The 26915-nt window shown below is 40.9% G+C and overlaps 1 protein-coding gene across 1 annotated transcript in view; it reads right to left on the minus strand.

The window, feature by feature from the left end:
- Positions 1-26915, minus strand: part of LOC138643323 (transmembrane channel-like protein 2) — a 230008-nt gene that overhangs the window by 79837 nt on the left and 123256 nt on the right. Inside the window, exons 10-12 of the mRNA XM_069732252.1 lie at positions 16979-17158; positions 4999-5154; positions 3766-3894 (exon numbers count right to left, since the gene is read on the minus strand). Of these exons, the coding sequence (XP_069588353.1) occupies positions 3766-3894; positions 4999-5154; positions 16979-17158 (465 nt within the window). The remainder of the gene's footprint in view (positions 1-3765; positions 3895-4998; positions 5155-16978; positions 17159-26915) is intronic.

The following is a 26915-nucleotide window of genomic DNA, read 5'->3' on the forward strand; positions in this document are numbered from 1 at the left end:
TGAATTGTAATGAAGGTTACCTGGTTAGGGGCCCACTCAGAAGCTTTGCCCCCCTCCCCCCCGAACCAAAACCCTAGTTAGGCCAGCCTCTGATCTAATCTGAGCTTTTTTCAGACATAATTTTATATTGGCTTATTTTGGCTGAAAAAATATTTAATTTCTAACATTTTAAACTGTGTTTTTTTCTAAGTATTTTAAAAAGGTTTTTTTTATGAAAATCAAACATGCATTTTTTTCTGGCGCTTTTAATATTCTGTGAAAAGGCTTATGGTAATAAAAAAAGCTGAAAATACACCATACTTTACATGTTCTGTGTTTATAAAACAAATAAAACCAAACAAAAATATAAACAAACTAGTAAATTGCGCTCCTGAGCAGGCAAACTATGCTGTAGTACTGTAATGCGCATGCGCCAGCTTTACTTCCAGGTTATCAGCGCATTACACTATTATGCTCTGACCTCAGCAGTGCAGAGTGAAGTACGCACGTGCAGGAGTCCGATTGGTGAACGCTATGTGGATAACGTTGAACACATCATCCACATGAAGCAGGGCAGAAGGATGGTGATGGCGATGAGATTGGAGGTGCCAAAGCAAGATCAGCAATGCCCCTCAGACCAGACAATGCCAAATGGGGATGGATCATGAAAAGTAATTTTTATGCTAAGCAGAGGAATTTGGGGACTAATGTAAAGCTTTCTAAAATACTGTAAAAGAGGCCTTAAAGTTGGTGGCCGCAGTTTATACTGGAAAAACGTGTTGACAGGTTACCCTTAATGGCAAATGCAACACACAACTAAGGCTAGATTCAGACATCTGTTTTAATTTTTTACATTTAAAATGGCCCCTTTTTTATGTGTCATCCGCTTTACCTCTATTTTGCATCAATGTAGGATCCATTTTTTTCTCATTAATTTTTTAAAACTGAAAAAAGTAGACTTTTATTATCCATTGATGCTTAGCAATCAATGGATTTTTTTTACCTACAAGGCATACTTTTTAGCAACATAAAATCTTGCTAAAATACTGTAAGTATGAATTACATTTGAAGGCATGTTATGATAAAAAAATGCTGACACAGCATCCTTCTTAATCACTGAGAGAACGGCTCTCTCTCCTCACCGGTCTGCACCTGTGTCCTTGGGGCCGCCGCTTCAGCGCAGTGCCCGGCATTGACACCAGCCTCCTGGGGCTTCCATTCTACATCCCACACTGCCTGATCTTGCTTCCTGGATGCTGTGCACATTCCACAGGTCTCCTGGCACGTCACTAAGGGCGCGTGCATGTGCACTCCTGGTCTCTTAAAGAAAAAGCACGCCATTTGGAAAATAGGTCTCAGCCAATAGCTGAGTGTCTTGTACTGTTTCAGCCACCTCTACCCTTAGGGAGGTGTCTGAGCAACAAGTGTTTCCTATTGTTAGTTCTCAGGTTCTGGCTCTTGTGTGTAATGCTCAGCTTGTATCTCGCTAATTCTGGTTTATCTCCTCAGTGTAACCACTGTGCTTCACTCCCCTTCTGGGGTACGCCTGCACAACCTGCTTCTCTATGTGCCAGCTGTTGCCCTCTACCCATTTGAGCTGCCTGTCTCCTGTCTGGTTCTCCGCTACTTGCAGTACCTGCCTGCCCGCCAGTCTGAGTGAGTCAGCTTCCACATACCCGGGGTCTAACTGGAGGTAGCACCTTGCGTCTCCCAAACTTTGCACTCTGGCCCTGTTTGAGGGGTCTTACTACAGGAGACCAGGGCTCGCTTACTCATGCCCCTTTGGAGCCTCCAGGTAGTGGACCCGTGGTTTCAAAATAAGTTCAATAAACAAATGTTCACTTCACCACCTGTGCCTCCATTTCCACTCGTTACACCTGATCAGTGTAGGGCGGGAGAGGAAGTTCCAAGGACCTATACATCACTAAATGTGTGCATTGATGTAGCCAAATTGTGTGCTGATGTAGCTGAGCTGTGTGTATGCGCCTGAAGCAGAGCTGTGTGTGTTGCAGAACTGTGTGTATGTAAGAGAACATAGACAAAGACTGTGCATAGCCACAAATATTCGTTACAAACATACCGTAAGTTTATTAGTATATCAAATTACATATAAAAAAAATAAAAACAAATGAGACACAAGGGAGGGCACAGACTTAGCAGGAGGAGATGAGATGGATTATGAATAAATATATACTATCTAAATGAGGTATTAAAAATAATAAGGGTCACAGTGATATTTATTATGCACATATCACATAACAGGTAAATAGTGACAATACAATTAACAGTGTAGATTGGGAGCTAAAAGCTTAAAAAAATAGCTTAAAGGAGAAAACAAAAGCAAAACTACTGTAGTCCCATATATATCCATATGTGGCAAAGAAGAGATCCCACAAATAGCTTAGAATAAAAACAAGAATTTTATTAACAATAAACAAAAACAATTAAAAATATGCAAGAATAGCCATAATAGGGGACGCCAAACAAAAGATAAAGAGGGCTAAAACACAGCAGCATAAAGAAAACACCAAAATGTGTGGCTTAAATAGCTATTAAACAGAAGTGTCTCTTAACAGATAGTGCTGTATACAATGCTGACAAAATGCCCTAGGAAAATAACCAAAGGAGCCCTTAACAGGATAAATAGCACATACTGGGCTGTACCATATTATAAACTGATGGAAACAATGTAATAACATAGGCTTATATAGTTATATACAATGCCCTAGGTTATGATAAGCCTAGCGAAAAGTGGTGCTTACTGACCAATCTAGCCCAGATTCAAGAAGGGAAACGGTAAAATCCCTAAACTAAAGTACAAGTGAACATCAGCATATAGTTGTATACCTGTTATCACTCCCCAGGGGTGAGGGGATGCCATGAGCATTTCTGCTATTTTGCTTTTGGTAACAGTATTGAGTGTGCTGTTCAGTTAATCTTCTGCATGTCCCTGCCATCACAGGGACATGTGCCTAATGTTATATGTCTTAATTCATTAATTTGTCATATATAGATATGATGGTTACAGTGTTTGTTGTTCTTTACTGCCATCTACTAGCCATTGTTATATGCTTTCATGTTCTGAAGCTGTAATTTGGACAATGCATTTCTCTCTATAACACCCTCTTTCTTTTCCCAACATCCTTTTTTGCTGGTCAGAGCCATCTTGGCAGAAGCGTACATCATGACTTAAAAGAGAATTCTCCTGTTACCTCTATCGTGCACCATCTATATTCTCCCTCATCTTCATCCCTTCATCTTCCCTGACATCCTACTTCATCTCACCAAGGTACTGTGAATAAAATATGTTTAACTTCATCACTGCGTCGTCCTTCCCGGATGTACCAAATGTAGCTGTTCGAGCATATGAGGAAAGGGTAGCGAGTAACACTGTCTGCCACTGCTTGTACAGAGATCCGTGCTCACATCTCTCAGAGACATCTCACATACATGCATTGGTGGCAAATGATTGAGCGTTTACTATCTTTCTTTGTGATCATACACTCATAGATTTTCTGCCTGTGTTCTGTAAAAAGTACAATAATTGAGTTGCATAGTGAAAAGACTGTTCTGTTACATTAGCTTGTGGATGCACTTTAACAAATGAGAGCAATGGTAATGAACACATATAATACCTAGTTAATGGCATGTTTGTGGGTTTTCTCAAAAAATGAATTAAGCAATGTGCAATGAGCAAGTAAAATCAGAAGCACAAAATTAACATGCATAAAATCCTAACATACAAAATGAATATATATGAATATTGAGATGTGTAAAATTACTTACAAACCCAGCTTCCAAGTCCCAGCACCAACAGTAGTTCATGAATCTCACAAAGCAGGCACGGAGGAAATCCCCAACTAGGATAGTGACATATGTCACTAGAATGTCAGATACTGTCAGTCTTACAAATTCCTAATTGGGATACAAGCAATGAAAAACAAAGTAGAATATGAGACGCTGGCTAATATGGATAATATTGTATTGAGCAGCTAAAATAATGTATAGACAGTAACAATATTACTGTTTGGTACAAATTTAATGTTCTCATAGAAGAGAATGTAACATTACAGGTATGCTTTTTCTTACAATAGGAAAAACTTTCACCTCCGGAACCACATTTTTGCCTCGAATTATTAAACCTGAAAACATGTAAATGTAGAGATACTGACTATATTTTTAGAAACTGTGATTTTGTGCAGTTTTAAGACTATTGAGCTAAGCATAATACTCTTTTAAACCTAGGCATAAGCTATGATTAAGAGCTTACTACTTGAAATGCGTTAGTGCACTTATTTGTTATTACCTGATTATTGCAGACAGTGTTTGGAATAGCAAGATTCTAATCATAGGTGCAATCCTGGTAAAGAGCTTGCTCCAAACACATAACCTGTTTGCAATAAAGAAATATGGATTTCTTCTATTTTTGGTTGAGCTCTACTTTGTCATTGTGCTGTGCTCTCCTGCTCAGTAACATTAGTAACACAGTTTCCTAATAAAAAATTCGTTTTTTTACTGTATATTCTCATTCTTTAGTAATGATGTGAAAATCCTGTATGCCCAGTTTGCACGTTTATTTCTTCCTGTATACAGCCCTCTATACACATTGGCCAAACTCACCAATATCGATAGTCTAATGTGTATGGGGGCCACTGGTAGATGATTGTTAGGGGGAAATTAAGGATTTAGAAGATCCAATTTTGTACTGCCTATCCTTTTGTTCTCCCAGATATGTCTGGCAATGGCTCCGTCATAGACATCACAGGAGCACTCAGCAAAGTGAGTGCTCATATGTTTGGGAGAGATGACCAAAACAGCGTCCAGCAGAGTGATTGGACCAAAACATTATTCGTCCGACAGTCATCGAAGGTGTATGGAGAGCTAAAGTGTAGCCTCACTTCAGAATTTTAGATTTGCCTTCGCGGCATAATTCAATTTAAACCAGAAATAATAACTGGTTTTCTGCCACATAAACAGAATATAGTTTTATATATTGGATAATGTAGTATTTGTTCTTACAACTCCAACATTGGTTTCCCAGCATGGACCCCTGGGGACATCAGCGGGATGTAGTGGTGGCAGTGTACTGTCACTTCCGTTCATGAAGGTGCTGGAATTGTAGTAATTGTATAAAGTCCAGTAAGTGATATTCTTTATCGAGTCTTCTTGAGCTAGCTGTTACAAAAGAAAAATATAATTTTACACACAAATGTATACATAAATGCACATTACTATTGTTTGAAACTGCTCTTGCATCAGTATGTTTCTTTTTCTGTGAATTTAGGAAAGTTTGCTATAATTTTCTGCGCTTTGTTTTCAATGTTAGTGTAGGAACTGGCAAATTTCTATAATTTTGCAAAATATAATTCTGGATCACTTCTGCAGGATGCAGTGTGGCGATGTGATACTGCATGGGAAAGGGTTGTCAGCATTTTGTGTCGCACTTACATGATGCCCACATGATATAATAGTATGAGCATAAGTGACATTGTGACTGGCTGGCATTGCTTCCAGCCTTGTCTGTGTGAAAAACAGCATAAGATCGGTTTCACACGTCAGTGGCTCCGGTACGTGAGGTGACAGTTTCCTCACGTACCGGAGCCACTGACACACGTAGACACATTCAAATCAATGCATCTGTGCAGATGTCATTGATTTTTTGCGGACCGTGTCTCCGTGTGCCAAACACGGAGACATGTCAGTGTTCATGGGAGCGCATGGATTACACGGACCCATTAAAGTCAATGGGTCCGTGTAAAACACGTATCGCACACGGACGTTGTCCGTGTGCAGTCCGTGTGCCGTGCAGGAGACAGCACTACAGTAAGCGCTGTCCCCCCCACTGGTGCTGAAGCCGCGATTCATATCTTCTTTGCAGCAGCGTTTGCTGTAGAGAAGATATAAATATTCCTTTTTTTTTTGTTTCTCGTGTTTAAAATAAAGATCCATGTGCCGACCCCCCTCCAACCCCCTGTGCGCCCGCCCGCTGTTATTAAAATACTCACCCGGCTCCCTCGCTGGCTGGCGCTGCTTCCTGTCCTGGCTGCACCTTCTACTGTATGAGCGGTCACGTGATGCTTCTCATTTACAGTAATGAATATGCGGCTCCACCCCTATGGGAGGTGGAGCCGCATATTCATGACTGTAATCGGCGGCCCCACGTGACCGTTCATACAGTAGAAGGTGCGGCCAGGACAGGAAGCAGCGCCAGCCAGCGAGGGAGCCGGGTGAGTATTTTAATCACAGCGAGTGGGCGCACAGGGGGTGGGAGGGGGGTGGGCACATGGATCTTTATTTTAAACACGAGAAACAAAAAAAAGGAATATTCATATCTTCTCTACAGCAAACGCTGCTGCAAAGAAGATATGAATCACGGCTTCAGCACCAGATGCAGGGGACAGCGCTAAACTTTAGCGCTGTCTCCTGTACGGTGCGTGTGGTACCCAGTGGGCACACGGGCGGCACACGTGTGCCACACTGATGTGCCACAGAAACGCACGGGCACACAGACACGGATAATTCCGGTACCGATTTTTCCGGTACCGGAATTATCTGGACGTGTGGGACTGCCCTTACAGGCTAAGAAAAAGGTTGTATGTTATTTTAGGGATTATCAATCTAAAAATTACATTAGCATATCAAATAGTAGATTGTTATTCACCATGTAGTATGGTAAAACAGCTGCTCATTTTATTTTCATGGTTCAGAGATATTCAAATACCTATAATAACAATATACAACAGATCAGTAGCCATACTACATGGTGAATGCCAATCTAGTTTTTAGGATTGCTGCTTCCAACAGGTGGTGCTATAGAGTTCAAGTCCTCTTCCTCTCAGAAAAGGCAATTTACATATTAAAGGGAACCTGTCGCCTGGTTTGGTTGATGCGATTTATGGCCACCACATTTTAGGGCTAATATACAGCATTCTATAATGCTGTGCATCTGCCCACAGCCCGATCTGTAAGAGAAGAAAAATAAGTTTTATTATATTCACATGTGGGGCGATCCGGTCCAAGGGGTGTTGCTCTTCTTGGTCCGGCACCTCCAATCTTCTTGTGATACCGTCCTCCTTTTTGGTTCATGTGGATGACGCATCCCTGCATCATCCGCACAGTCTGCTTGGCATCATGCTTTTGCACAGGTGTACTTATATGCCTTGTTGAGGGTAGAGCAAAGTCCTGCAGTGAGCAGGTGCTGGACCTCTCTGACCTTTTGCTGCACCTGCGCACTGCAGTACTTTCAACTGCAGTCAACAGGGCAGATAAGTATGCCTACGCAGGAACGTGATGCCGAGAAGACTGTGCTGGTGATGCAGGGATGCATCATCCATATGAAGCAAGCAGGAGGGCGGTATCACAAGAAGATGAAAGGCGCCAGACCAAGAACAGCGACACCCCTCACACCGAACCACCCCCCAGGTGAGTATAATAAAAGTTATTTTTCAGTTCTTCCAGGATGGGTTGGGGGAAGATATACAGCATTGTAAAATGCCCTGAAAGGTGGTGGCCGCACCTCATGTTGGTGACAGGTTCCCTTTAAATTTCGCAGAGGAGCATTGCACGGCGAATAAGCCTCCTTACCTTAGCACGTCAGACCTGATATGTCACGCATCACAAGGAGAAACGTTACTACCCCTTAGACCTCAGTCTAGTTTTTTATATGCTATATTTGAACTCTCCGAAATATTGTGCACCACATGTGTGAATACCGCCCAATGTGTTTATTCTGCTTTTGGGAATCATGTCAATCTTTATTCCAGTATATGGACAAAAATTACATTAGTTTTTCAAAATAAGCTGCAGTTTTTAAGATGACATATGTGTTGCAGAGTGCGTCTTCTTGCAGTCACCGCTGTACTTAGGAGAGCTTCAATCAGCAAGATATCTTGAGTAAACAGTATTTACTTCATACTGGACAAACATGAGATACAATTCAGTGTCACACAGTCCGTGCACTGAAGACAACACATTCATGAAGAAAAGCAAAACCGAAAGTAAGAAAACAACAAACCACTGAGAGCTACCCTCCCCACATTACAGCAAGTATATGACTTTACACACTATCGCCATCTGCTGTCTGGTTAGTATAAAGTCCTCCTTTCACTTATAATAAGTCTCAATCTGTTGCATATGCCAACACCCTTTCTCAACAGTAAGGACTTATTCAATCAAACCCAACTTTTTTATTAGTCTCTGATGTTTATCAGCATTCAACGCCTTCGTGAAAATGTCTGCTGTCATTTCTTCAGTAGGACAGTACTCTAACTTCAAGACTCCTTGTTCCTGATGATCTCTCAAGAAATGATATTTCACATCAATATGTTTGGTTCTTGGATTGACTCTTTCCATCTGAGCAAGAACAAGACATCCTTGATTGTCCTCTTTTAGTTTTGTTGGTGCCAACTGTGGTTGTCCTAATTCTGTCAACAATTGTCTTAACCACAGTACTTCTTGACTCGCGTGTGCTGCGGCAACATATTCTGCTTCTGTTGAAGGTAGTGTCACAATTGACTGTTTCTTACTTGTCCAACTTATTGGTCCACCTGAGAGGAAAAAAATATGTCCACTGGTAGATCTTCTGTCAGTTGGATCTCCAGCCCAATCTGCATCAACATATCCTGTTAAAATGCAATCATCGCTTGTGGGTAATTTCAGCTTAACATTGCTAGTTCCTTTCAAATAACGCATTACTCTCTTCACGGCATTCCAATCAGCTTTATTTGGTTTTGATACCTTTCTACTAAGGATTCCTACTGCTGCTGCGATGTCTGGTCTTGTAACGGTTGCTAGATACAGTAGTTTTCCTATTGCTGTTCTGTATTCTTCATTATTTGGTAGCATATTTTGTTCACTGTTCATCTCTTTGAGATAATTAGTTTCCATTGGAGACTTTACTGTTTTTGCATCTTTTAATCCAAATTTTTCTGTTATGTCTTGAATCATGTGATTTTGATTCAGTAGGAAACTTCCATCTTCTTCTCTTTCTACTTGTATTCCTAGATATTGTTTTACATTTCCCAAGTCTTTGATTTCGAAATGTTGCTTCAGGATTTTTAGAATGTTTTCGTTATCCCTTTCTTGTTCAAAACAAATCAAAATGTCGTCTACATATATGAGTATGTAAATGCATCTATTAATCAGCCTTTTTGTGTATAAGCATGGATCAGCTTTGCTTCTTTGAAATTTTTCATTTTTAAGTACTTCCGTGATTTTGTCATTCCACGCTTTAGCTGATTGCTTTAAACCATATATGCTTTTCTGTAGTTTACAAACTTTGTTTGGATTTCTTTCATATTTGAATCCTGGAGGTTGTTCCATATAAATGTCTTCTGTTAAATCTCCATTCAGAAAAGCTGTCTTTACATCCAGATGTCTCAGTTGCATCTGTTTCATTGCTGCAACTGTAAGTAAAGTTCTTATTGTAGTGTGTTTGACAACTGGAGCAAATGTTTCATCATAGTCTTCTCCATATTTTTGAGAATACCCTTTAGCTACGAGTCTTGCTCGGTATCTTTCAGCTGTGCCATCTGTTTGGTATTTAACTTTAAAAATCCATTTACATCCTATGGTTTTTCTTCCTTCTGGTAAATCTGTTAGTGTCCATGTATTTGAATCTTGCATGGATTTAATTTCTGTTTCTGTTGCTTCTATCCATTTATTAGCTTCTTCCACTGGAAGTTTAGATATTTCTTCCCAAGAAGTAGGCTCATAGATTTTTCTTGTGCTTGTCTTGTATGAGAGACGTTTTGGTGGTTTTCCTTTGTTCTCTCTCATTGAACGTCTTGGTTCTGTGTCTGTTTGTAGTTGTGATTCTTCACTTTCAGTATTTTCTTCTTCATTAACTTCTACTTCTTTCTCATCAGATATTTCTTCAGTTGTGTCATTATTGGTTTTCTCATTTTTTGTTTCAACTGAAATCATAATATCTTCATTCAAATCTTCAATGAATGTCACACTGTTACTCACCGTAACTCTGTCTGTTTTGGGATCTAGGATTTTGTATCCTTTGCAATTTTCACTATATCCAACAAATATTCCTTCCATGGATCTGTTTTGAAGTTTGGAACGTTTTTCTGTTGGAATGAATATGAAAAATTTACATCCAAAAACTTTTAAATGATTGACACTTGGTTTCATACCTTGCCACAGTTCATATGGAGTTTTCATCAGTTTTCTGGAAAAAAGTCGGTTCTGTAGATAAGTAGCTGTCATTGCTGCCTCACCCCAATATTTCTCTGGTAGTTTGGAATCCGTCAGCATACATCTTATCATCTCTGTTAGAGTTCTGTTTTTCCTTTCTGCTACTCCATTTTGTTCAGGTGTGTATGGAACAGTTTTCTGGTGTTCTATTCCATTTTGTCTTAAGTAGTCTTCTATTCTGTGACTTGTAAATTCACCTCCATTATCACTTCTGATGACAATTGGCTTCCTTTGAAATTTGTTACTTGATCTTGTTACATAGTCTACAAGTTTATCAAAAACTTCACTTTTGTTTTTAATTAAGTATGTGACTGTGTATCTTGAGTAATCGTCTATAAAAGTCAACATGTATCTATTGCCTCCTGATGTAGTCACTTTCATGGGTCCACATACGTCAGTATGCACCAAATCAAGTGGTCTTTCGCTTTTCATCTCACTTTCTTTTGGAATAGATATCCTTGTGGCTTTGGATTTTATACAACAATCACATCTTATGGTAATTGAGCAATCTGATATCTTTAAATCTTTTGTCAATTCTTTTCTCTGTAGTTCCCTTATACTGTCAGGGTGTCTATGTCCTAGACGTCTATGCCAAATGTGAATACAGTTTTTGTGATCATGTGTACATACCTTCATCTGTTCCTTTGGTGTGTCAAAATGATATAATTGTTCATTTGCCTTGACTTTGGTTATCACCTTGTTTCCTGCAATAATTGCACACTCATTGTCTTTGAATTTCACTGTAAGTCCTTTTGCTGTTAAACGTTTCACAGATAATAATCCGCCTTCCAATTTTGGAACATACAACACATCTTGTACAAGTATCTTTGAATCTTGTCCGAACTTGTTTGAACAATTTAGCATACCTTGTCCGATACCTTCTGCGGTTATTTTGCTTCCATCTGCGAGATAAATGGCTTCTTTCTTACCTAAATCAAGATCAGTAAAGAAATTCTTGTCACTTGTCATATGACTCGTTGCTCCTGAATCAATAAACCAACCAAGTGATGATTTCTTGTCTGTTACTTTAAATGTGCCATTCCAATTATTCTCACATGAATTGGAAATTGTGTTTTTTACTTTCTGTGTATGCTTATGTTGTAATTTTTGTTGTTCTGCTTTCCATATGGTACAGTCTTTCTTTAAATGACCTTTTTTCTTACATCTGAAGCATTCTCTTGTCTCTTTATTATAGGGTTTTTGGAATTCTGTAGCTTTAAGAGCGTTTTCACTGTCCTTTTCAGTAGAAGAATCATTTCTTTGTTCTTTTCTTCTCTGATGTTCATCTATTAGTCTTGTTTTCACAAAATCTAATGTAATGTCAGTTTCTGGTCTCGTCTCAAGGGCATTTATCAAGGCTGTATACGAATCTGGTAAACTGCACAACAATATAGCTGCTACATGACTTTCTTTAACATCTTCACCAATAGATCTTAGCTGTGATATCACTTCCATCATTGAGAATATGTGCTTCTGCATATCGTCATTTGCACTCAATCTCATACTGTACAGCTTTCTTAATAAAAACAACTTGTGATTCAAGCTAGGTCTTTCATACAGTTTTCTTAATGCTTCCCACATTCCCTTAGCTGTTTCTTCATTTCTTATATGTATTAATTGAGCATCATCCACTAATAAGCTAATGGTGGCTCTAGCTTTTATATCCTTCTTATCCCATGTCTGATTATCTTGATCTGGTCTTGCTGTAACAATTACTTCCCATAGATCATCCTTAGATAACAACATCTCTACTTTGAATTTCCATAACTGATAATTTTCACTATTCAGTTTAGCTACTGTAAATTTCAGTTCTGTGTTACTCATCATCTTTATATAGTCTTACTTGTTTAGAGAGTTGTACTGAAGATATTCTCCTGTATGTCCTGTGAATTCTCTGCAATTATATCCAGCTCCTGGGATGCTGAATTCCTCTGTCACTCTGTATCTGGATTTAGTTCCTTCTGTTTACAGAGCTTATCTGTGTGCTCCGTTATCTGGGCTATAAACCAGGATCCTTCTGCCTGAGCTTGTAGTGCAGACCTGTAGTGTCTGGGGTGCCTGGGTTGCCTGGAGTTATCTGGGGTTATCTGGGGTGCCTGGGGTGCCTGGGCCCATAACCTGTTGCAGAGTGCGTCTTCTTGCAGTCACCGCTGTACTTAGGAGAGCTTCAATCAGCAAGATATCTCGAGTAAACAGTATTTACTTCATACTGGACAAACATGAGATACAATTCAGTGTCACACAGTCTGTGCACTGAAGACAACACATTCATGAAGAAAAGCAAAACCGAAAGTAAGAAAACAACAAACCACTGAGAGCTTCCGTCCCCACATTACAGCAAGTATATGACTTTACACACTATCGCCATCTGCTGTCTGGTTAGTATAAAGTCCTCCTTTCACTTATAATAAGTCCCAATCTGTTGCATATGCCAACATATGAAGCAGGCTTTGGTACATAATTTTACTCTAAGATTATTTTTACTTAATGTACATCTTAATCTACTGTATACACTTGTGTATAAGCCGAGTTTTTCAGCACCTTTTTTGTGCTGAAAATGCCCCCTTCGGCTTATACGAGTCATTGCCCATTTTATTGGGGGGAGGGGGAGTGGCAGAGCAGCAGGGCACAGGAGGCAGGAGCCGGTCGCTTCGGTTAATGCCTGTGCCCGCTGCTAAAGAGAAATAAATATTCACTGCATTGGCAATGAATATTCATTTCTCTTATAGCGCACACATAGTTACAGCCACCAGCTTCCAGCAGCTGCTGTGCTCTCACGGGTGCCCGCTCATTAAGGTACTGAATATTCACCTTTCTCCAATCTTATAGGTGTGGAGAGAGGTGAATATTCATTACCTTAATGAGTGGGGACACGTGATCGCCTGGCTGCAGGAGCTGCTAGCACTGGAACGAGATGCTGCAATGGCACGCATTGAAGGTAAGTAGGATGCTTTTTTATGCTTTTCTCATGGAGGCCATACATACAAGGATGTGGATGAGGAATCATACAGACAATAATGAGAATAAGGAGCCATGCACACAAGGATGGGAATAAGGAGCCATGCGTACATGGATGGAAATAAGGAGCCATGCATACAAGGATGGAAATAAGGAGCCATGCATACAAGGATGGGAATAAGGAGCCATGCAGATAAGGATGGGAATAAGAAGCCATGCATACAAGGATGGAAATAAGGAGCCATGCATACGAGGATGGGAAAAAGGAGCCATGCATACAAGGATAGGGGATAAGGAGCCATGCATACAAGGATAGGGGATAAGGAGCCATGCAGACAAGGATAGGGAATAAGGAGCCATGCAGACAAGGATAGGGAATAAGGAGCCATGCAGACAAGGATAGGGGATAAGGAGCCATGCAGACAAGGATAGGGGATAAGGAGCCATGCATGCAAGGATAGGGGATAAGGAGCCATGCAGACAAGGATGGGAACAAGGAGCCATGCATACAAGGATGGGAATAAGGAGCCATGCATACAAGGACAGGGGATAAGGAGCCATGCATACAAGGATGGGAATAAGGAACCATGCAGACAAGGATGGGAATAAGGAAGCATGCAGACAAGGATGGGAATAAGGAAGCATGCAGACAAGGATGGGAATAAGGAACCATGCAGACAAGGATGGGAATAAGGAACCATGCAGACAAGGATGGGAATAAGGAACCATGCAGACAAGGATGGGAACAAGGAGCCATGCATACAAGGATGGATATAAGGAGCCATGCATACAAGGATGGGAATAAGGAGCCATACAGACAAGGATGGAAACAAGGAGCCATGCATACAAGGATGGGAATAAGGAGCCATGCATACAAAGATAGGAATAAGGAGCCATGCATACAAGGATGGGAATAAGGAGCCATGCAGATAAGGATGGGAATAAGAAGCCATGCATACAAGGATGGAAATAAGGAGCCATGCATACAAGGATGGGAAAAAGGAGCCATGCATACAAGGATAGGGGATAAGGAGCCATGCAGACAAGGATAGGGGATAAGGAGCCATGCATGCAAGGATAGGGGATAAGGAGCCATGCATGCAAGGATAGGGGATAAGGAGCCATGCAGACAAGGATGGGTACAAGGAGCCATGCATACAAGGATAGGAATAAGGAGCCATGCATACAAGGACAGGGGATAAGGAGCCATGCATACAAGGATGGGAATAAGGAGCTTTGCATACAAGGATGGGAATAAGGAGCCATGCATACAAGGATGGGAATAAGGAACCATGCATACAAGGATGGGAATAAGGAACCATGCAGACAAGGATGGGAATAAGGAACCATGCAGACAAGGATGGGAATAAGGAAGCATGCAGACAAGGATGGGAATAAGGAAGCATGCAGACAAGGATGGGAATAAGGAACCATGCAGACAAGGATGGGAACAAGGAGCCATGCATACAAGGATGGGAATAAGGAGCCATGCATACAAGGATGGGAATAAGGAGCCATGCAGACAAGGATGGAAACAAGGAGCCATGCATACAAGGATGGGAATAAGGAGCCATGCATACAAGGATGGAAACAAGGAGCCATGCATACAAGGATGGGAATAAGGAGCCATGCAGACAAGGATGGAAACAAGGAGCCATGCATACAAGGATGGGAATAAGGAGCCATGCATACAAGGATAGGAATAAGGAGCCATGCAGACAAGGATGGAAACAAGAAGCCATGCATACAAGGATGGGAACAAGGAGCCAAGCATACAAGGATGGGAATAAGGAGCCATGCATACAAGGATGGGAATAAGGAGCCATGCATACAAGGATGGGAATAAGGAGCCATGCAGACAAGGATGGGAATAAGGAGCCATGCATACAAGGATGGGAATAAGGAGCCATGCATACAAGGATGGGAATAAGGAGCCATGCATACAAGGATAGGAATAAAGAGCCATGCAGACAAGGATGGAAACAAGGAGCCATGCATACAAGGATGGGAACAAGGAGCCATGCATACAAGGATGGGAACAAGGAGCCATGCATACAAGGATGGGAATAAGGAGCCATGCATACAAGGATGGGAATAAGAAGCCATGCATACAAGAATAGGGAATAAGGAGCCACACATACCAGAATAGGGATTAGGGGACAATGCATACCTGGCTTATACTCAAGCCAATAAGTTTTCCCAGTTCTTCGAGGCAAAATTACGTGCCTCGGCTTATACTCGGGTTGACTTATACACGAGTATATATGGTAATTTCATCTAATGTCACACCTGAGCAGTCCTCCCAATGATAGTAGAGCTCTGTTATAGTAAGCATTCAGGCTAAAAGAAAATAAGTCTAAAGCTGTGAGCTACTAATTCACAGTCTTATTCCATATTTCAGCCAGTACATAATACTTATACACTACATTCCTGAACTTCTTCACCATGTCAAGTGGATGAAGGAAATATTATGGTAAAAGAAAGACACACAATAGCAAACTGCCATCACCTTTAATGTCACTGTATTGATAACTCTCATAAACAAAATCAAAGAAAAATATTGTATGTATTGATTGCAATTATCTGAAACAAATTATGTTGTTGTTTTGTGTTTGTACCCAATACTATGAGATTAGGTACTTTACATGTTTTCTTATTTATGATTTGATGCAATTTCCAAATATTTTGTGAGTAAACAAGACCTGACCAAAAATGTTCCTTTGCATTATATATGTTTTCCAATTAGGGATTCCATTATCTCAAAGATTAGAGCTTTCTTACATCATATTCAGAATGTAACTGTAAAAATGTTTTAATATAATTAGTTTTGCCTAGAGATGAGCAAACGAGGCAAAACTTGAATTTGCCTGTTCATGCTGATTTTCCAAGGAAATTTGACTTGCAGAGAAGTTATTCTCCATAAAATGAATGTTAAAATTAAACAACAATACTTGTACTCACCTTTCCGGCTAACCTCTCTGGCCCTGGCACTTCATGGTGGGTCAAGCGTTCCTACTCTGATGAGTCACTTTTCTGAACAAGTGCACATAAGGTCATAACAGTATGATATCCTTATGACATGTGCCATGACTTTGCACATGCATGTGCAGAACTGTTCCAGGCTTCATCATTGTTGGAAGTCCCAGTTTAAGACCTGGGTTATATTTGCGAGTGCAATGCGAGAAACTCCCATGAGTCTCTCGCATCAATACCGAGCAGTGCCGCCGGCTCTCAGGAACGAAGAGTTCAGCTGCACAGAGCTACATGCAGTCGAATGCTCCGGTTCCGATTGCCAGTGGCAGTGCTGGGTATTGACGTGAGAGACTCATGGTAGTTTCTCGCATTGCACTCACAAGTGTGACCTCGGCCTAACATGAAGAGGCCTGAAGATTTAGCGCTCACGGCGGTGAAAAGAACATGCGTCGAAGACTGAATAGGTGACAGTGAGAATGAGATGGGCCAGAGAGATGAGTGGTAAGGTGAGTATATGTATTTTTTAATATCTTTTAACCTTTTGATGATTCTTTATAATTAAGCCGATGACCGATGTTTTCTTGATTCTTCATGGAGTAGAATTTTAAAAATCAGCATTTCTAAATTTGCTCATCTATAGTGTTGATCTTAGTAAGCAGCCACCCCTTCATGGATGATAGATGTGTGTGTGTGATTGTTCATTGGTATTTTGCATTTCTGCACTCTCCCCCATATAACCTGGGGATTTTTCTGCATGCTGCCCAGAGGCATTTTAGTCTGCCATTGTATCACATGGTTTTCGCCTGTGATTTCCAATAAATGCATATTAGCCATAGCTTAAGCAATTTGTTTATTCAGGTCTTACTTTCTCATTCACATCATCCATCAAAGCCAGTAAGAAGGTGTAAAGATTGCCAAGGAACAAAGCAAAGATTCTTCCAAGCTGCCACTTTAATGCCACTCTAGGATGGTAATCTTCTAGGTTTGCAATTGTTTCGAAAAGTGGAGGACAAAACATTCCAAGTAATGACATCACTATCTCAACCTGCAAAATTATCATATGACAGAACTACATTAAAAAATCAATATACAAAATTTCACAGTAGACTTATCAGCAATTACCTTATAAAAGAAACTCTTCAGACCTGATTCATCAAGCAGTTCCACAGTTTTCTGACATAAACATGCTTTAAATGTTGCAAAATTATCCAAGCCTCTTTAAAAATGTGATGCATCTTACTCTGTTGCCCTATCCATGAATACTGGTGTACAAAATGATAGTCTTGATGAATAGGGTCCTTAGTTTTCCAGTAAAGATTGAACAATTCAAACGTATAATATCCCAGTAATTAACTAAAAGAAACATTCAGGCAAAAATACACAGAAATGCAGAAATAAGGCTACGTTCACATTCGCGTCTTTGGACGCAGCGTCGTGGATGCAACGCACGACGCACGAAAGACGCATGTAAAACACAGGCTTTTTTGACGCATGCGTTCAACCTTTTTTATATATATATATATAGGGTCTTTTCAGTGTCTAGACACCATCTAGACACTTATCCTATTTTTTAATTAAAGAACGCATGCGTCGTACAACGCACAACAACGCAAGTACTTGCGTCTTCTGCGTTGCCAATACACTTCAATGGGGGTTTTGACGCATCAACGACGCAAATGCAATGCAAGTGCGACGCATGCGGTTTTTTAAAAAATTTTGGACGCAGAAAAAATGCAACATGTTGCGTTTGCCGTGCCCTGCTAGGTGCGCCGAAATGATGCATGCGTCGCAAAATGCACCAAAACGCATGACAACGCATGCCCATGCATCCCCAATGTTAAAGATAGGGACGCATGACACATGCCTTGTTTTGCGGCGACGATGCTGCGTCCAAAGACGCGAATGTGAACGTACCCTTAAAGAGACAATACTTGAATTATGCCAAGTCAAGCCCAGCACCAAGTGTGACGCAATATATACATTTTACCCAGTGTTGTGTTGAGCCAATTGAATATAGATGTAGATATTTAGATGGTAATATAGCCCCTGTCCACTCTGTGCCATAATACTGTGTCATGGAGATCGGCTCATATGCAGCAGAGATAATGTGCTAAAGGGAATACCGTATTTTACGGATTATACTGTAAAATGCACCGGATTATAAGACTCACCCAAAATTTTGGGCATGAAAATAGGAAACACTTTTTTTAAATAAAATGGTGGAGTGTCTTATTTGATTTTATGGTAGCTTACCTAGGTGGGGTCAGCGGCAGTGGAGCGGGGCCCCAGGTGGTAGGGTCAATTGTGGCAGGAAGCTGGCGGTGGAGGCAGGAGTGGGGCGGTGCTGCGGGCCCCAGGCTGGTAAGAGGTGGTGTTCAGCGGTGCAGAGGCTCCACCAACATTTTGTGAAAGCCCGGAGCCCCCACACTTTCCATGCTTTTGAAAGTGGTGAACTTCAGGAAAATGGCCATCTGAGGTGGCGCATGCACAATAGAGAAGATTCCTTCAGCAACAACCCTGGGACCCCCCTCCACTGCAGCTGGTAACCTACATTCAGATGATAATATGCACCCCAATTTTCCCCACAAATTTTGAGGAAAAAAGTGCATTTGCCTGGTAGAGATGAGCAAATGAACTCAATGTAAATAAAATTAGAATGAAATTTTATGAAAATCACAAGTCCAAGCAAATTTGAGGGGATATGGCCAATAACTAATTGATGCCTTTTTATTTTACACAATGCGAAAGACTACATCAGTCACAGAAGGCTGACATTACCTGAATTGCATCTGCGGAGGCTTCCCAATGACGCCTTGCAGCTATCACATCACATGAATTGGAGGAACAATCATAGCCTGTATAATAATCTAGGCAAGGAATGCAGCAGCCATTTTGATATGATTTAATATAGTGAGAGAATGTCAAAGCTCTCATTTCAATAAAGATAGGAAGAAAAAGCCCTAAAACATTGGAAAAATACTCCAAACAGTAATATGTTGTATAGTTGTACAGTAAACATTGACTAATATCTGAACTGCAGTGATTTAAAATGTTTCAGCACTGATGATCTTTTTACTTATAAATTCTACACCATGTTCCAAATTATTATGCAAATTATATTTTTCTCGTATTTTCCTAAATGGTCAGTGCAAATGACACTCAGTCTAATAAAAGTCATCACCCATTAGAGCAGGGGTCCCCAACCTGTAGCTCGGGAGCCCCATCTGGCTCGCAAGCCCGTGTTGTGTGGCTTGCAGCTGCCTGCCAGCTTGGTGCATTAGTACCAGGTGTAAATAACTATTAAGAGTAGATCTCTAAATGGTGACCTTTGTGTTTAGCCCTGTACAGAAGAGCTGATCTAAATGGGGGTGAGATAGAAAACCATGAAGCTTGGCATACTGCCTTGTGTGATTTCAGTGGAAAAGCTTTGGCTGTCATTATACCGGTAATGGAGGCTCTACTACTCACTGCTGTGAGTGGAGAAGGAGCTGGTTGTGGTTCGCGACCCTCTCTCAGAGCGGAATGTGGCTCACAACCCTCTTTCATAGCTGGATGTGGCTCTCAAGGTCAGAAAGGTTGGTGACCTCTGCGTTAGAGTATACATTGAATTTTGTTGAAGAAACCTCCCAATGATAACAGTATAATCTCCCAAATGAATAAAAACTCAAGATGCATTGTTCCAAATTATTAGGCACAGTAGAATTTCTAAACATTTGATATGTTTTAAAGAACTGAAAATGCTCATTTGTGGAATTTGCAGCATTAGGAGGTCAGATTCACTGAACAAAAAGCTATTTAACTCCAAAACATCCTAACAGGCCAAGTTACATGTTAACATAGGACCTCTTCTTTGATATCACCTTCACAATTCTTGCATCCATTGAATTTGTGAGTTTTTGGAGAGTTTCTGCTTGTATTTCTTTGCATGAAGTCAGAATAGCCTCCCAGAGATGCTGTTTTGATCTGAACTGCCTCCCACCCTCATAGATCTTTTGCTTGATGATACTCCAAAGGTTCTCCATATGGTGGAGGTCAGGGTAACATGGTGGCCACACCATGAGTTTATCTCCTTTTATGCCCATAGCAGCCAATAACTCAGGTATTCTTTGCAGCATGAGATAGTGCATTGTCATGCATGAAGAAGATTTTGCTTTATATACCATGGAAGAAAGTTGTCAGTCAAAAACTTTATATACTTTGCAGATGCCATTTTCACACCTTCAGGAACCTTAAAGGGCCCTGCCAGCTGTTTCCCCATGATTCCGGCCCAAAACATGACTCCTCCACCTCCTTGCTGACGTTGCATCTTTGTTGGGACATGGTGGCCATCCACCAACCATCCACTACTCCATCTATCTGGACCATCCAGGGTTGCTCGACACTCATCAGTAAACAAGACTGTTTGAAAATTAGTCTTCATGTATGTCTGGGCCAACTGCAACCGTTTCTGATTGTGAACATTGTTTAGGGGTTGCTGAATAGTAGATTTATGAACCAAAGCAAGCCTTTGAAGGATCCTACACCTTGAGGTTCGAGTGAATCCAGAGGCACCAGCAGCTTCAAATATCTGTTTGCTGGTTTGTAATGGCTTTTTAGCAGCTGCTCTCTTAATCCGATGAAATTGCCTGGCAAAAATCTTCCTCATTATGCCTTTATCAGCACGAACACATCTCTGCTCAGATTCAGCCACAAATCTCTTAAAAGTACGATAATCACGCTTACGTTTTCGGGAAATATCTAATGTTTTCATCCCTTGACCAAGGCATTGCACTATTTGATGCTTTTCGGCAGCAGAGAGATCCTTTTTCTTTCCCATGTTACTTGAAAACTGTGGCCTGCTTAATAATGTTGGACATAATTTTAAAGTAGTTTTCCTTTAATTAGATTCACCTGGAAAACTAATTATCACATGTGTTTAAGATTGACTTCAGTAATCTATTGAGCCCTGAGATACAATACCATCCATGAGTTTATTTGAAAAACAATTAAATCTTTATGACACTTAAATCCAATTTTCACATTAATTAGGAACACGGTGTATTGTACTATAATAAATGCTGAACAATACTGGATACTGGATTGTACTATAATAAATGCTGAACAATACTGGATACTCTAGCAGTAGAAACAAGTTTTGTGGAGTGACCAATCAAGCTTTTTTATCAGACAATCTGGTGAATGGCTCTGGGTTTGGCAAATGCCTGGAAATGTTACTTACCTGACTGCATTGTGCAAACTGTAAAGTTTGATGAAGGAGGAATAATGTTGTTGGGTTGCCTTGACTATTTAGTTCTAGTAAAAGGAAATCTTAATGCTTCCGCATGCCAAGATGTTTTAGACAATTCTATAATTCCAGGTTTGTAGAAACAGTTTTGGAGAGACCTTTTTCTGTTTAAGCATGATAATGCCCATTGCATAAAGCATTGCACATAAAGGAATGGTTCAGTAAGTTAGATATGAATAACTTTAGTGGACCCCACAGCACTAACCTCAACCTTAGTGGAGATTGTAAGTAAGTCCTCTCATCCCACATCAGTATTTGACCTCAAAAAGAGTCTTCAGGATCAATAGGCAATAAAATATAACAGACAAGCTCCAAACTATTGTAGGAAGCCTTCACAGAAGCTGTTTTAGCTGAAAAGAGGACCAACTCCACATAAATGCATAAGGATTTATATAAGCTCATCCTATAAGCTGCTGGAGTATATGTAGGTGTCCAACTTTTCTCTGTATATTGTATACAGTGGGGCAAAAAAGTATTTAGTCAGTCAGCAATAGTGCAAGTTCCACCACTTAAAAAGATGAGAGGCGTCTGTAATTTACATCATAGGTAGACCTCAACTATGGGAGTCAAACTGAGAAAAAAAAATCCAGAAAATCACATTGTCTGTTTTTTTATCATTTTTTTTGCATATTATGGTGGAAAATAAGTATTCGGTCAGAAACAAACAATCAAGATTTCTGGCTCTCACAGACCTGTAACTTCTTCTTTAAGAGTCTCCTCTTTCCTCCACTCATTACCTGTAGTAATGGCACCTGTTTAAACTTGTTATCAGTATAAAAAGACACCTGTGCACACCCTCAAACAGTCTGACTCCAAACTCCACTATGGTGAAGACCAAAGAGCTGTCAAAGGACACCAGAAACAAAATTGTAGCCCTGCACCAGGCTGGGAAGACTGAATCTGCAAGAGCCAACCAGCTTGGAGTGAAGAAATCAACAGTGGGAGCAATAATTAGAAAATGGAAGACATACAAGACTACTGATAATCTCCCTCGATCTGGGGCTCCACGCAAAATCCCACCCCGTGGGGTCAGAATGATCACAAGAACGGTGAGCAAAAATCCCAGAACCACGTGGGGGGACCTAGTGAATGAACTGCAGAGAGCTGGGACCAATGTAACAAGGCCTACCATAAGTAACACACTACGCCACCATGGACTCAGATCCTGCAGTGCCAGACGTGTCCCACTGCTTAAGCCAGTACATGTCCGGGCCCGTCTGAAGTTTGCTAGAGAGCATTTGGATGATCCAGAGGAGTTTTGGGAGAATGTCCTATGGTCTGATGAAACCAAACTGGAACTGTTTGGTAGAAACACAACTTGTCGTGTTTGGAGGAAAAAGAATACTGAGTTGCATCCATCAAACACCATACCTACTGTAAAGCATGGTGGTGGAAACATCATGCTTTGGGGTTGTTTCTCTGCAAAGGGGCCAGGACGACTAATCTGGGTACATGAAAGAATGAATGGGGCCATGTATCGTGAGATTTTGAGTGCAAACCTCCTTCCATCAGCAAGGGCATTGAAGATGAAACGTGGCTGGGTCTTTCAACATGACAATGATCCAAAGCACACCACCAGGGCAACGAAGGAGTGGCTTCGTAAGAAGCATTTCAAGGTCCTGGAGTGGCCTAGCCAGTCTCCAGATCTCAACCCTATAGAAAACCTTTGGAGGGAGTTGAAAGTCCGTGTTGCCAAGCGAAAAGCCAAAAACATCACTGCTCTAGAGGAGATCTGCATGGAGGAATGGGCCAACATACCAACAACAGTGTGTGGCAACCTTGTGAAGACTTACAGAAAACGTTTGACCTCTGTCATTGCCAACAAAGGATATATTACAAAGTATTGAGATGAAATTTTGTTTCTGACCAAACACTTATTTTCCACCATAATATGCAAATAAAATGTTAAAAAAACAGACAATGTGATTTTCTGGATTTTTTTTCTCAGTTTGTCTCTCATAGTTGAGGTCTACAAATGATGTAAATTACAGACGCCTCCCATCTTTTTAAGTGGTGGAACTTGCACTATTGCTGACTGACTAAATACTTTTTTGCCCCACTGTATATCTATAAGCCAAATTACAAATACAAATGATTCAGGTAATCGAAAGCAACAATCAAGTAAACTGCATCTTTCCTCACTCCACTAACTCGAAGGAGGGCAGTAACAGGTAATTTGATTTCCATGCTCTGCCATATTAGCGTAATCACTAGGGTTGAGCGAAATGGGTTGGCCACTTTCAGAAGTCGCCGACTTTTGGCAAAGTCGGGTTTCATGAAACCCGACCCGACCCCTGTGTGGGGTCGGCCATGAAGTCGGCGATCTTCTGAATGTGGTATCGGAATTCCGATCCCGAGTTCCGATATGTTTGCAATATCGGAAATCGGTATCGGAATCCATATTTAATGTAAAATAAAGAATTAAAATAAAAAATATCGCTATACTTACCCTCTGACGCGCCCTGGTACTAACCGGGAACCTTCCTTCCTTCGAATCAGCGCTTGCAGGACCTTGCGGTGACGTCGCGGTGACGTCGCGGCTTGTGATTGGTCGCGCGGCCGCCCATGTGACCGCTCGCGCGACCAATCACAAGCCGCGATGTCACCGCGACGTCACGCAAGGTCCTGCAAGCGCTGATTCTTAGGAAGGAAGGCTGCCGGAAAGAAGCAGGGCGCGTTCGAGGGTGAGTATATACCTAATAGGAATATACTCACCCTCGGACGCGCCCGAGTTTGCATCTCGGCTTTGGGAAAATGGCCGCCGCGATCTCTTCTGCGCACGCGCAGCATCCCACGGCCATTTTCCTGAAGCCCCGTGCAGCAGAGCCCTCCATCTGCGCACGCGCGGCCCCAGGAAGATGGACGCCCCCACCGATGACAGGGGTAATAGCGCAGATCGCGCGCTGTTTCTTCACGTGCGCACAGGGGATTCGGAACTTGGACATGCGCACACCACTACGCCACCAACGGAAAGCTGGGGAAGAAAAGAGCGATGTCACCACGCCCACCTGACCTGACCAGCCTGATTGACAGGCGAAAACGGCGACTTTGGTAATGTATTTCGCAGCATAGATGGGGAATCAGGGTACACTACGTACACTATTGTAACGCACAGCGCAGGCCCTATTTAACAGTATTTTTATCTCAATCTGAAAAAACGGGGTGACAGGTTCCCTTTAATTCTCACTATGGATGCTGAAATTTTATAGATATGAATAAATAAATGACCCTACTAAGTATATTTCAAGAGGTAGTGCACTTACACTATACCATAGATAACAAAAGGGTGCATTATGGTGGATAAGGAAGGGGTCAATGATTCTACAAGTGAGAGAAAAGAGAGAAAGACAATATAAATATGACAGCAAATAATTGAATACAGAGTAGTCAAGAATTCTTTAACATTAAACGCGGATTTGCAACTGTCCAATGTCATAAACATCCAATTGTAGTGTGTCCAATTCTTGCTGTAAGGAAGACTCACGTGTTATTAAAGTTTTTAGTCCATATGACCATGACGACATTCCTCACAAAGAACTTGAGGTATCGTACTCTCTATTTAGTCCTTTTGGTTCCAAAGTCTGTAGCGTAAAAATCCAATAGGCTTCCCTTTTCTTCAGGATTGTAACCCTGTTTTGGCCACTTCTACATGGGTCAATCTGCTCTACAACTTGAAACTTTAATTGTGCAATATTATGCCCCATATTTTGGAAATGAAAAGGGAGAGGAAGATGGTTTCTATTGCACCTAATATTTGATTTGTGCTGTGATACCCTATCCCTAATTGCCTGCGTAGTTTCCCCCATGTACATTAGGCCACATGGGCATTTTATGACATACACTACATGTGTGGATTCACAAGTGAAAAAGCCTTTAATGGAATGCCCTGGCCCATATTTGGGTGAAAGATGAGATGGCCTTTTTGTAGATTATTGCATTGTAGGCAATTTAAACTGTGTAAAGTACCCAATTTCTGGGTTTGCAGGAACGATTGTTTGGTAGGAGTATATTGGATCCTATGCCTGCCTTTACCAATTTATCATTTAAATTAATGGGGCGGCAATAGCATGGCATGAAGGGTTGTTGGAATTCAGGCAAAAATAATCAAATGTCTCCTGATGATGGCTTGAACCCTGTTTGAGTAAGGATGATACGTATGTATAAAGAGAATACGTTTGTTCGATTCCCTTATACTTGGGGTAGATGTGCCATGTCTAGTTGACACACTAGTCGGGTAACCCCTAGCGATAAATTTGTGTTCTGTTTCCCCCAGTCTCTGTTGTTTTAATTGCTCATTAGTCACATTCCTCTCAACTCTTTGAAATTGTGATTTTGGAATCGATTTTTTTATCCGCAGGGGGATGGAAAGTGGTATGATGTAGTATACTATTTCTGTCAGTTTCCTTGGTGTAAAGGTCAATGGAAAGATGGCCTTCCGGCCAAATGTCATTAATGTGTTTGTCAAGGGAAAGTAAAGTTTGCACAGGTCTTTCCCAAATACAAAAGATGTCATCTATATATCTGTGCCATAAAATGGAATTTTGTTGAAACAAGGGACATGTGTAGATGAAATCACGTTCAAATGCCGCCATATATGCTACTACATAAGGGGGGATGCGATGCGTACACGTGACCGCGATGACACATTCAGGTCACATGATGGTGAGTCTTCTGGCGTTTAGCTCTTCTTAAACAGGAAGAGCACGCCACACATAATGCGCTCTCCTCTGTGACTTCGGTCACGTACTTATATGCACTGATGTACGCAGGACTCATCACGGCATCCAGGCTTTACAATTATCTCTATGTATCTATTTGCTATTTAACCCATGAACCCCCACATCTCTTTACCTTAGCATGGCAACATTTAGCAGGGCCTTTGGCAGCATTTAGCAGGGCCCTTAGTTATACTGCAGCATTAACTACCTGTATTCCAATTTATATTTCACGTTTTAGTACTCTCTAAATGATCATATGATAAACCACAGTTTCCTTCGGGGTCTCGTATATTTTTTTTTGTTGCCGCCATTTAAGATTTTATTACCTTTCACCTATACCTTACTGTGTTAATCAGAATGTCATTCCATCCCTCTAGGCAACTTGAAATATTTGGATCAGCAAATGGCAGGATATTGATAGTATCTACTATACCAGATCTCTTTGGACTCTTTCTTCAGGCATCTAGATGTTGAAGCACTTGTATCCTTTAACACTATAATACTTAGTACCTCCTACGTACAATCGAAACCCCCCTTTTTGTTTTCCCCTTTTTTCCTGTTTTCGTTTTTTCCAACTAGTTCCTTATCTTTTGTTCACTATTGTTCACTATTAGCCTCAGGCATACTTCGCTGAACAAGTTTTTTCCTATCTCTGGACACAGTCTGCATGGTCGTCTTAATTCACGTGACTTTCCCTTTGACACATTGTATTTTTTACTCTTGCAATATTCAAATATATGCTACTAAGATGTGCATCATATGTTGTTTTCTCTATAATGTTAACATATGTATATATATAT

Source organism: Ranitomeya imitator, chromosome 6 (assembly GCF_032444005.1).
Source record: "Ranitomeya imitator isolate aRanImi1 chromosome 6, aRanImi1.pri, whole genome shotgun sequence".
Classification (NCBI taxonomy): Eukaryota; Metazoa; Chordata; class Amphibia; order Anura; family Dendrobatidae; genus Ranitomeya; species Ranitomeya imitator.